Below are 13,085 nucleotides of genomic sequence, written 5' to 3' on the forward strand. Positions count from 1 at the left end.
GATCCTTTGTAAGGTTTATTTGTGATCTCTTATGTTCATCCACAGTCCTCCTCCCTCAAGAGCAGTCCACTTCAACAAGTCCATTCCCATTTTTTTTTTCACAGTTATTCCCTCAGAAATAGTGTCAGGATTTCTGCCTGTTCCTGCCATCTTTTGTCCCAAATGACAAGCAGCTTTCCCTGCCTGTTTGAAGTCCATTTAAGAGAGAGCACTTTGGTTGTTAAGGTGTGTGTATGTGTGAACATTTATATATAGATATATAGAGATATCTATATAAATATATGCGTGTGTGTGTGTGTGTGTGTGTGTGTGTGTGTGTGCGTGGCAGTTTAAAATGACAAAGCAAGCGAACAAAGATGTATTTCTGAGTGTTTTTTCTTTTAACAGAATACATTCATAATAACAGTGAGCTGTTTTGGTACCCGGAAAAAAAAAAAAAAAAGAATGGACAATCATGGACAGATTACTTATTACTAATTACTATAAAGATGCCAACTTAGAATTATATAGATAAATCAGTTTTGCATTGGTACAAGTGAACACAATTGTCAATGTAAAGGCAACATTTAGATAACTCTAGGTATGTTTTTCTAGATTATAAAAAATGAAGAAAATAAACAAAATGCACTCCAGTGTCTCATTTGGTTTGGGAAAATAAAGTAATAATTCCTAGTTGGCGTAAGAACTGGAAGCTAAATTATTAAAACGAGATCTGGCACCAGTAAATAAATCAACTACACGTAAAAATAACTGGTTTAAATTCTGATTCAATAAAGATTTGGCTCCTTCTTCCAACGACAATCAGAAAAATTAATGCACTTGTTAAAACTCATTATTAATCTTCTCTTGTCTGTGGCTTGTCTACAAAAAACAATCGTGTTACAAATGTTCACTCAGTCACTACCTTGTGTTCACTACGGAGAGGACAAAGCGACGGACTGTGAAGAAAATTTGGACAATGGCTTTCGGTTTCTCGTTGTCAAAGTGAATATGAAACATGGGTATGAAATGCGCTGGTGCATGGCACCATTTGTACCCGTCAGGTACAAAAACAACCAAAACCGCAAAGTTATGAAATGGCAGAAGGGGCAAAATGACCAGCACTCAATTTTTAGTCTTCTGGTTTAACGTTTTGGAAACTGAGTAGAAACTGTCTTTGGCAAACTGTGAATAACAAAGCAGTTCGTAGAAATTAATGGGGCTTAAGCTCGACAACAGAGGAACCTTTGCCAACAGAGCAGGCTGGTCGAGGGGAAAAAATGTCGATATTGTGTTAGAAAAACCTTTGAAACACCACAGCACCATGGCAGACTTTATATATAGTGCACCACATAGTAAATGAGTGAACAGTCTCATTTTAGGACGGCAAGCCTACAATTACTCCTAAACGCTAAATGTCTCGCTCACCATGCACTCCGGTGAGTGCGGTGATGAAGCCCTGTTGTAGTTATTTTATCTCATTTCACCATCTGCCACTGTCTCAAGCATCACAAATAGACGCCATGATGACTCGCGTCTCTATCCGTTCACTTCAGCCTCGCCTGTAAATTCGTGCGGCTCAGTGACCGGTTGCAATTCTCCCAGCCGAGCAGTTAAAAGCCACGACTGTGCGTGTAGTAAGTCTAACCTGCTGCGCGCTCTCATACCCACAGAAGATGAATCGGTTTCCATGAACATTTTTCTCCCTTTTGCTGTGCCTACATTGCTTGGCAGTGATCTATGGAGATAAACAGTGCATTGGGTGCTTGGCAGTATAGGCTTTAGTATTATCATGGGCTAGTAGTGCATTATGAGACATTGTGTAAATCTGTCTGTGCTGTGTTACCTTGTATCGTGTGTATATGTGTGTGGTGCATTCTGCTAGGTTTTTTTTTTTTTAATATTATGGTCGTATTGATCGGACCTTCTGTTAAAGGGATGCTTGTTAACACATGATAAGCATTCAGATAGAAAATACATCATAAAGATAAAAAGTCATGGTCATTATTCCTGATGAAGGGAGTGGGAAATTCGGAGAAGAGAAATAAAAAAGGCAGAGGAGGAGATAGAGAGAATAAAAGGCCCTTTGCCGTAATTGGAGTGGATTCCATTTAGAAGTTCATATAATTATTCTTGGTTATTTCTTCCCTTCTGCCCTCCCCCTCCACCCCCACCTCCTCATTCTCTTTACCTCCATTTCTCACCCTCGTGACATCCTCCCTCCCCCTCACACCTTTAAGAGTCTCCATTTTTCTCTTCCTTCCATCGTCAAGAAAAGTCCTGAACGTGTCTCATTTCTCAAACTGGCCCTCCGTCTTAGTCCCATTACTGTTCCTCTTCATCCTGCTATCTCGGAGCAAAAATATTCAGAGGATCTCCAAAAATGTATCTCCTCTGCCGTCATTTTTCTCCTTTAGTCTGATGTGAGAGGACCATCAGAGCCTCCCCGTCTTTTCCTTCTCCGCGTCTTGCGTCCACGTTTGTCCCCGTCTGCTCGTCGGAGCGGTTTTCAGCAGCTTGAGCTGCACGTATTGGGGTTGGGACTAGCCTCCAGGCTCCCCTCTGGGCTCGCAGGTGGGGGCGACAGCGGGGTCTCCAGGGATAAACTGGAAATCTGTGCTAAGGTTGATGGAGGAGCTGCAACCTGAACTGGGGAGGCAGGAACCGGTGCGGTGGTTAGGGAGGCAGTTGGAGACAGGGGAACCACAGCGCCGCCGCTTCCTGTTCCTCCCACTCTGCCGTCCCGTGCGTCCCTCTCTCGGAGCAGGTGAACCAGGGCGGCGTGCTGGGCGCTGAGGGTTGCAGAGAGGTGTGCAGGCAGGGCGTTGAAGCCCGCTGTGAGCTGCTCCACCCGCTGCTCCAGGGACAGCATCTGTCGCTCCAAGTCCTCGCTGCGGTCGTTGAGCTCTGACATGAGCTCGTACATGACGCTCTGCATCTGTAGGAGGAGAGGTGAAGAAGTGTTTTTCTCTGAGCAGGTTTTTGAATTTACTGTTGGCCAGCAAATTCAAAGTGGAAAGATCCTTAAAAAAATCATCATCTATACCTGGATTGTTACTAGGTTATAAAGACTTTTTAAATTATTAATAGGCATGTTTCACACACTGATCAAGGTTCACTGCTTGGCTGACAAGATAAAGACTTCCAATTTCCAAACGCAGCCAAATTCGTTCCAGAAATAAATAATCAAATCAATATGATACAACCCAATCATACATACAGATCCAAAAATTAATTCTAATTTGATCCTAGTTATAATGAGGTGCAGTCAAATTCAGAATTTAATGCTAGTTGCCATGCTCTGAGGAAGGTTTACCAAGTCTTAGATTTTGCAGCAATCTCTCGTCTTGAGCAAACCTGTACCAACAGTGGGCAAATGTAACCAAAAAAGTTTGCTGAAGAATTAATATAAAGAAATAGCCTGAAAAGTTCAGATAAAAATGAAGCATTTAGAGTAAAGCTACTGCCCTTTACAGCTAAAATAATAAATTATACTTAAGAAATTTTCTCCAAATTTCCCAAACAATCCAGCCTATCTCAAAACATAAAAGCAGAATGACAGAACTAATTTAGATCTATGTATGAAAAGCAATATGATTCTCATGACAATTTAACAATTGCCCAGTCTTTCTTCTGCTGTGACCCTTTATCAGTCCATTTAGACCTCATTCTCCACATGCTTCTTACAAACTGATGCAATACACCTCGTCGTTTAGCAAAGTAATCCTAATGTAATACTCAGACGACCCTCTTTTATGTAGACAAAATGTTGGTACAAAGATGTTAGTCGCTCTCACACAGGATTTTCTCCCTGCACTGGTGTCTTCATTTCAGAGAAAGATCTGAACACTTTCTCTTCACTTGTGTTAAGCAGCGGGGATGATTAGGAAGATGCAAAAGAAAATGAATCCAAGAGGGAGAAGAAGACGGAATGATGAAGAGGCTGGGTGTTATAACATTGCAAGCAGAGAGTTAGAAGAAGAGAGATGGATAATAAAAGGAAGGCAGCACTGTGTCCCTGCTGTGCTTCTCCTGGTCTCTGTAACCATGGTAAAGACGTAAGTGGCCAATTGAGATGGAGTCATTGAGATGGCGTAATTGCAAAATATTTGGTGCTAAAGGCATTGCTTCTTGGAAAGATGCGCACACATTCTCAATCTTTGTCTGCCTCTTATTCAAGTCTGAATCTCACTCACTCTGCTCTGAGTTTCTCTCTCTTTCACAAACACACACACACACACACACACACACACACACATACATGTTCGCTCACATTCTCAAACACCCACACAGTTAACAGAAAAAAAAAACAAAAAAAAAAAACACAAGCACTCCCCTCCCTCTCATTTCCTCCTCACTCTCTCGCTCAGTCATCCCTGTTTTAACACTTTGCAGTGGTTGCCAGGAGATGAAAAGCCACAAAAACAGGCGGGTCAGCATGGAAACAGAGGAATGCCGTGGTATTTTCTCCGGGGACCAAAGGATGGCTACATGTGACGTATTACCCTGCTCAAGGCTTAGGCCGTTTCCAGCGTCACGGTTTTAATAAGTTGCGGTTTAAAAACAAGTAAAATATTCCAGCATCGTGATCATGAGGCTTATATTTCTTTTTATCGTTGTGAGGCAGTCTGTCAACTGTATGTGATGCCTGAAGGGGAGGAGATCCCGAAGAATTGTACCCTCATTAAAGAAAGAGGATATTAGTAGCAAAAAAAAAAAAAAGACATACAGTCAGAGATTGACTACCAGAGTAGAGCAGCTCTTCTCACATCTCAGTACTTGAACAAGTTGAAGCTGGTTCTACATTCAAGGTGTCCCACAGTTTAAAAAATGCATTCCTGATGTTTCTCTGGTCTGCGTTGCTACAAGCTGCCAGTCAGCAGCGCGGGGTGCCAGAAGAAGAGGAGTTCCCCTGAATTCCCTCCATGAGCCGGCAGCAAGAAAAACAATGATTGTTTTAAGGTAGCACTTTAAAGAAAAAGAGAAAAAAAAGCCTATTATGTAAGCTACAAGCCTAGCTGAACTAATCTGCTTACTAGTCAAGCAGATGACCCATCTAATTAACCAGCTAGGTGCCATTCTTCAGATAATACAGATCAGCTGGTCTCTGCAAAAGGCACAATTGCTTAGAATGACCAAACTACTTCCCCACATGCACATGTGTTTACAGATGATCTTTCCAAATCATCCTCTGGCTCATCAGTATTTCAGGTGACACTGACTTTAAACTTCATGTCAGTCATTGAAACTAAAACTATATTTGTAAAGGTCACACCAGGCATGTTGGACAGCAAAGTTTTACAGCGAAGAAAGGGGGCGACTTAATTAATGTAACTACCAGAATAGAATCCTGTGTTGTTAATTATTGGTCTCTGTCACCGTCATGGATACATTTCTGTAACACACCGAGAGCTGCAAGAAAAACCTTTGCTATACCGACTGATAATTACTAATATTAAAGCTGCAACCTCAGCAGCACCAGTGGGGAGTGGTCCTGTGATGCCACAACACAGCACAGGTAATTTCCCTGTTCGCTAGCCATTTAAACCTATGTCAGAACCAAGCTTTGTCACCAAACTGCAAAATTTTAGTGTGTCAACATCAAGATTCCAGCATGTGCCAAAGAATATTGACACTTAGAAGCAAGAGATGTGGAGGGAATGGAAAACTGCTGATTTTCAAATGCAGTTTATTGTGGGGATTCCCCCCAAAATGGACCTTGTTAGCTGCACAGGCTCTATGATTCTTCAATGCAATTTTCAGGAAACAATATTCCTGCTGTTTGGACTAATTTATGTTCTGGAGACATTGCACTGGTCTTTAAAAAAAACTACTAAACTGGTGTGCATAATTTTGTGGATTAGGGTTTGTATGCTTGTAACAAGTGCCTGTGCTTAATTTACTAAATATTTATGTACTATGTAAAATCAATAAAACGGTCAAAGCTGTTGGAGCAAGTTGAGATCACTAGTTCTTTCCTTGCTCATACTCTCATACTAATCCAAGACATTTACCACATTTTATTTTGACATTAGCAAAGAAAAAACACACCTGCCAGCTATAGATTGCTCTATAGCAGAACTGAGAGGCATCGTCTCCAATTACCCAGAATGCATGACAACTGGCCCCTCCCAATGTGACCTGCCTTCCTTATTTTTATTGGCTTTTGCGTCGGTGGTAATCAGCTCACAGATTCAGACAGGCTCATCAGACAGATCAGACTTGTTGTCCTCCAAGTCGCTGTAGATTCATATTTTTACATGCTAACAGATTTGTGTGCCAACTAGCTATGCTGGATATTCCCCGAATAGTGTAGACTTTGCCCAGCTGGGAATCCGAGGCAAAATCCGGCAAAACAAATTGTTGCATATTGAAGTAACTGCAGGGGACTGCAGTCATAAAAAGAGTGTAATATTTTTCCACAAGGTTCTGGTGCTGCCAGAATGCTAAATGTCGTGTACAGTTAGTGCATCTCACCTTGGAGAGGTCCACTAGTGTGTTGGCCTGATCACTGAGTTTCCTCTGCTCCATTTTGACGCTGCGTAATCTGCAAACAGACGTACGCACAGATAAAGCTCACAAACAGAGGTGAAACCCAGTAAATACACAGTGGTTAGCCCGCAGAGATAATCCCTCAGGATCCACACGACAGCTCTGTGAAGTGTCGGTCACCTTGCTTGGATTGGGTTCATTTTTACCTGCAGTGCCTCTCTGAAAAACGTAAATGTGTGAACACAGTGAGCGCAGGCTAAAACAAATGTAGCCGTCTGCATGAGCTAGCTGCAGACGTAGAAGGGAGTGGGACTGGGGTTAATATGAAGGAAAGCTAATGGGAATAAAGCCTTCGGGGAAATAAGCTGCAGGGGATGAAAATTAAATAAATCATCTTACCTCAGTCCAATTATAATCAGAACCTGTTTAACTCTCAAAACACAGCACAATAATTAGTGGTTCAATCTGTGTTTTCATCAAGCCCTGTGGCAGCCTCCATTATAATGCAGGGAAGAGTGATTTTGTGAGACCGTTTCCCAGCTACACTGTCAGGTTCCAACCTGGAAAAATCACTTGGTTTAATGTGTTCACCCAAAAATATTACCCTGCTTCATCGCTCGTTGACTTCCTGTCCCCCTTTTTCAGGTCTTGCCTGTCAGGATTAACCCCTTCTACGTTACAATTAAGAGTCTTATTCCTCTTGTCTCTGGCTTTTGAGACATTTTTTAACCATTAGAGACAAAAGGAGAGAGGAACACAAAAAGGAAACACATGATTTGAATTTAATAAGAGAACAGAACCGGTTGTGCTATACGTTCATGTTTCATCAGTCCCTACTGTTGAGATGATATAATGAACAGAGAGCCTCTAATGATACACAACACACTGATTGTGTTTGCCTGGACTGATCTTGCCCTTTAGCAGATAATGAATAACTGTATGTTTGCGTGCGTGCGTGTGCGTGTGTTTGAGTGCGTGTGCAGAGATTAGTGCATTTCATCTGATTATCAGACTGGATTCAAGCTGTGGGCGGATAGAAAGTACAGCTGATTTCAAATGCCTCAGTGGCTTTGCAGCCACAGTGGTGTGCATGTGTTTGCTTGCAGCCGGGCATGGATGCAGGGGAGTACGGAGTGTGGTCTCACTGATGTATGGCCTGCAGGAACTTCCGCTGGTGTTTGCGGACCCTGGAGTGGTCGATCTTCTTCATCAGCTTGGTGTGCTTGTAGATGAGCCAAGTCTCCCTCAGCACATTAGCCGCTGCGTTCTTTATCTGTCTCCAGACAATAAGCACACACATGTAGACATTTATTAGCAACAGGTAGCCCTTGGCAACTGGAGGAGGCAACAGGTTTATCTGCTCTTGTTCTTCTCCTCGTTTTCACTATCGTCTCTGTGCAAAGAAAAAAAAAAAAACGCACTAAGCCATCGTTTTGTCTTCTCAGAGGCTGCCCCCCATTCTCTGGCAGGCTTGCCAAGGCTTTTTATGTGCGCTTTCATAGCTCTGTCCTTGGGGAGATTGGCAATGAGAGCCAACAGGAGTCTTTCCTTCACACTCCTCTACTGGCTTCCAGCGCCTACAGCGCCTCGCAAAATTATTCATACCCCCTTTAGTTTTTTTTTTTTTTATTATTTTTTTTACATGTTACAAACATAAACTTTAATTTGTTTTATTCATACTACAAATGATAGACCAACACAAATTGTGAAACAGAAGGAAGAGAGGAAATTAGTTGAAAATTTTTCAAGAATAAAAATAGAAAAGTGTGGCATAAACTCAACCTGAGTGAGTCTACTCTGTAGAACCGCCTTTTGCATCAATTACAGCTGTAATTCTTTTATATCTGTACCATTTTTCGACATATCAAATCTGAAATGTTTTCCTGCTCTTCTTTTGAAAGTACCTCAAGCTTAGTTTGGGTTGCGAGTCTTTTTAGCTCATTGATGAGGCAATTTGAAATTTATTGCAGGGCTGGCTGCATGTTTAAGGTTGTTGTCCTGCCAGAAAGTGAAGCACCGCTACTATGAATATATTTATATTTTTTGTAACTTTGTATATTTATTCTTTATCTCTTGTTTTCTTGCCGCTGTTTCGGTTGCTTGACTGCTTGTTTTTCAGAGCTACAACAACAATACTCATAGAAAACTCTTGAGTATTAAGTTCTTGGAACACATTAGATTATAGATAATGTGTCTGTGAGGTATTTGTTGACTCACATTGGTACAGAAATAGATCTTTCATAAAGTCAACATAGTGCAAAGTAGAACAATACGTCGGACTTTGGCTAAATATGTTCAACCAAAGCTGGAGTAAAACATTTTCTTAATCAAAGTTTGGTGTCTCTTAGTCTCACAGAACCATCTTTACAATCTCAGTCCAGATGTTTAAATGCATCTTTTCAGGATTTCCCTGTATTCAGCTCCATCCATCTTCTTGCCAGCTCAGAAAAGCTTCCCTGTTCTCCTGACACTCCTTCCTTTGAATATTGTTTTTTGTTGTACTGGGAACGATTTGGCTGTTAACGGTTATATTTGTCAAATCAAAAAGGTATAATTATCAACCCACTTCACAGTTATGCACTACTTTCTGTTTGTCTATAATATACATTTCAAAGAAAATGCATTGGCATAATATTAAGATAACAGAACGTGTAAAAAGCCAATGAATGCATCACATTTAATAATAATAATAAAAAGACTGAATAATGCTAGCTGGGTAAAAGAAAAAAAATCACCTCAGTATCATTGGTGTTTATTTAAACCAGGGATTTTCCTTTTAATTGACAACAACTATAGAAAACAATCACAGCTGAAGTGGCTGCTCTTAAACTAGCTGCCAAAGACATTCCTCATCTGAGGAGAAGGGGAATATTGGTCTGATATAATGATGCTATTGCATGAAAGGCTAATGAAAGAAGGCAATTTTTCCTCAGTTTTTCTGCTCAGATGCTGCATTTGTTTTTTATCGGAGGAGTCTGGATGTAGGATTTGGTAAAACAAGCGATTCAAAATGTCAGAGTCTGCCTAAGGCTTGCCCTTGGATCGATAATATTTAACATGAATATCTGATTCATCTGTCGCTATAGGTTGCTACATAATTACAAGGCAAGGGTCTGACATCCAGTGGATTAAAAAAAAAAAACGGGAGATGGAGAATACAATAGTGAGGAGAGACGGCACAAAGAAAATGTAAGCATGTAAACTGAATGAGAGACTTCAAAGAGATGGAGAAGACTGAACAAAGAACAATTTTCCCCCAGTCTGAAGAGAACAAAAGACCCCGGCAGCCTGGCTAATCAGCACCCATCCACTGTAAGGAGAGCCCCCTCGCAGACACCCACTACATGTTCACACAGAGTCGGCTGCAGATGAGGAGGGTGGAAGGCCACCGCCCCGGGAAAGTGTTTACACTGACCCAGAGGAAGTCAGGTCAAGAAGCACAAAGTCCAACACAACCGATGTTGTTTGAGTGTCAGAACATTTCCAGTTCAAAATTCAACACTTTTTTTTTGACTCAAGTTCAATTCAACATTTTGAGTATTCGAGTCCAAGACATTTATGAAGTTGAGTTTTATTATCTTTGGGTTTCACAACTTGCAAAACAACTAAATGCTGCTTTTTATTTACATATTTTGTTTTTTTTACAAACTTAAATTAACACTGTTTAAATGGCTGTAAAACTTTACAGTTCAGGACTGTAAATTTCTTACATAGCTCGGTTCTTTCTATACCAGTACTCGGTTGGGAGCACTATAGCCTTGCAACAAAAAAGTCCTGAGTTCCAGTGCCAGCTTGGGGTCTTTCTGCTTGACGTTTGCATGTTCTCCCTGTGCATGCATGAGTTTTCTCAAGGTACTCCAATAACATGATTATTAAGTTAATTGGTCTTTCTAAATTGTCCATAGGTGTGAGTGTGTGTGTGTGTGTGTGTGTGTGTGTGTGTGTGTGTGTGTGTGTGTGTGCATGATTATTTGTCCTGCATGTCCCTGTAATGGACTGGGAATTTGTCCAGGATATACCCCACCTCTTGTTCAATGACCACTTGAGATAAGCATCAGCTTCCCCCGTGACTGTCCACAGATAAGTGGTCATAGACTTGATGGACTGTATCATCCCCAATCAATAAAGTGTTAAAAGAACAGGTTGAGATATCAGATTCCTGTTTTATTTGTGAAAATTTCCCAAAATATCAGTCATGGCTTTGGTGGCAATCTATATAAGACCCAATGCATGAATCTAAGGTCCAATTTAAAACCTTAAAACCTATCTAGAGCAGAAGTAAATAACCTTTGCCTCCAGAGTGGCTCTTCAAAAAACTTTCTCCAAATTCAATAAAGAAATGTATTTAAATATAACAAAGACAACTGTTGCAGTTCGTCGATTTGTTTGAATGGAATATCTGCATAGATCGTCCAGTACAAAGGGGAGAAGGAAGAATTATAAACCAGAAATTGAAATGATATTAATGAGATAACTTTCTCAAATCACATTTGAATGCAGCAGATTTATATCTAAATCTTTAGCCAGGTCACTAAACAGCACAATTAGCACTGCTTTCATCTGTAAACCTTTTGGCAGTCGGATATGTCAAGTCATATTCATAATCTGATCAATCAGGGCAGCAGGATTACATTATGATGAATTATGACATGGCCCCTCGTGCAAATAACATTGACTGATTGCCCCAGACCGTTTGTAGTTTCCAGATTTCCTGCAACCACAATTACTGTCCACCCCCGCTGCTGCAGTCTTCATTTTCTCTCTCCTGGGGGAAATGAATGTGGGCAAAGATGGCAGCTCCATTTGCAAGAATAAAAGACTCGACGTGAACCGCTAAGAACACTCCGCAAGAAACCAAACGACGGCAGCGACAGCCGTTCCTTCACCATATGGACCGTCTTTGGGAAACCGTGTTGGGGCCATATGGTCGTGTTGGGTCAAAGATGCATTCTGGCTGCCCCCCTGCGTGGCTCACCTTATGGCAGGTACACGTGAAATCTGTTGATTCAAAGGGTTTCCCACACTGCAGCATGCTAGGATGACATATTGTTGCGTGTAATCAGAATAAATAGAAATGCTGAAAAGATGTAATTATAAACTATACGAAGAACCAAAAGTGCCAAAATTAATGACAATTGCATTTGCCATTCTTTCTTGTTATGTGTTAAGGCATCATTTGTAATGAATACAATTAAATAAATAATATATTTAGTTATAATAATTTAATAATAATGTATCAAATACACAATAAAAATAATTAAAATTGCATGTATTTGAGTATTTATAATTATTTCAATTTTTTTTGCACTAAATTCTAACATGAAATAAATTATTAGTGTTGTTTACAAAAGAGACCCTTTTCTCAATAAACATTTAAATTATGAAGTTATTATGTATGCTATGTATTTATTTAGTGTATGTATGAGCTATTTACTAAAAGACATCTTGATGCACTGATATTTATTTATAATAATAACAATTAACTTATGCTGGAATGAAATTAAACTCTATTTGCTTTAAATATAGTTTCTATTTAAATAAAAACAGTGTAAATAAGAAATATGTGTGAACTTTAAAACATTAAGAAAGTCACTCATATCCTCCAGTGACCCTCACATGCAAATAAATAGACAAACAAACAGTGCAAGTACCATGGAAACCCCCCATCCATGTGCCACAGTGACACGTGGCTTTACCTGCTGTGACCTTCCCCTCAAAGACATGGCGACAAAGGGAAGAGACAGCTCTCACAGACCTTTAGGCAACCTAATCAGATTACATCTTCACAAACTCGAAAGACAAAAACATCCCAATACATGAGATAAAAAGCAGAACGATTCACTAATATCACTAAAATGTGAATGATATAATGCATTCGTGTAGTGCTTCTATAAAAAACGAAAGTAAAAATGTGAGGAAACCTTATTGGGGCAAAGCATGATGCACCCATGGTTCGTCACCGTGCGTCTGTTTCAAAAGCGATCCATCTGGTTTAAATGGGAATTAAAAGGCTTTTGAAGAAGCAAGTTATTTTTACAGTGCAGTGTGGAAGCTAGCTTTGGAGAAGTCTTCAGGGGTTAGACTGCTCCCATTTGGCCTGTGGTGTAAACATTGGAAGGCAAATGCAGCACCTCCTCTCTGGCCAAGGCCCAGAGTGCTCTGTGAAAAAAACTCAGAGGGGCGAAGCTCTGAACACACCACAGGGAAATGCAAAAGTGCTACGAGTTTTCACATTTTTCATAACTAATTACATAACTTCATCAAAAATATTTGACTTTTGAGCTTTATGTAAATATTACTAAAATGTACTGCATAGATGCAATAATTTCTAAAGGGTAGTATTACATACGGTACGTTTCATTTTACAGTGGACTTTAATAACCCACATATGATCAGTTATGCAAACAGCATAATTTTAAATACACAATATGTATATACTATTACTGTACTCCAGATGCAAATTTAATCATTTTGATTTGAAATTTGTGCATCTAGTACATGTTTTTTTTTTTTTTTTTTTTTTTTTTTTTTTTCTGCGATCAGTATTCACAAATTTTTTTTTGTAATTTAACCCCAAATTTTTTTCAAAAAAAAAAAAAAAAAAAAAAAAAAAA

General features: G+C 40.0%; 1 protein-coding gene across 1 annotated transcript in view; it reads right to left on the reverse strand.

The window, feature by feature from the left end:
• Positions 1 to 418: 418 nt before the first annotated feature.
• The window catches only part of kcnn3 (potassium intermediate/small conductance calcium-activated channel, subfamily N, member 3), an 87,515-nt gene continuing 74,848 nt past the window's right edge, over positions 419 to 13,085 (reverse strand). Inside the window, exons 8-10 of the mRNA XM_015056264.1 lie at positions 7,617 to 7,744; positions 6,457 to 6,526; positions 419 to 2,917 (exon numbers count right to left, since the gene is read on the reverse strand). Coding sequence (XP_014911750.1) covers positions 2,489 to 2,917; positions 6,457 to 6,526; positions 7,617 to 7,744 — 627 coding nt within the window. The 3' untranslated portion in view covers positions 419 to 2,488. The remainder of the gene's footprint in view (positions 2,918 to 6,456; positions 6,527 to 7,616; positions 7,745 to 13,085) is intronic.

This window comes from Poecilia latipinna, unplaced genomic scaffold (assembly GCF_001443285.1).
Source record: "Poecilia latipinna isolate Pla-1442-1.1 unplaced genomic scaffold, P_latipinna-1.0 Scaffold1370, whole genome shotgun sequence".
In the NCBI taxonomy this organism is placed as follows: Eukaryota; Metazoa; Chordata; class Actinopteri; order Cyprinodontiformes; family Poeciliidae; genus Poecilia; species Poecilia latipinna.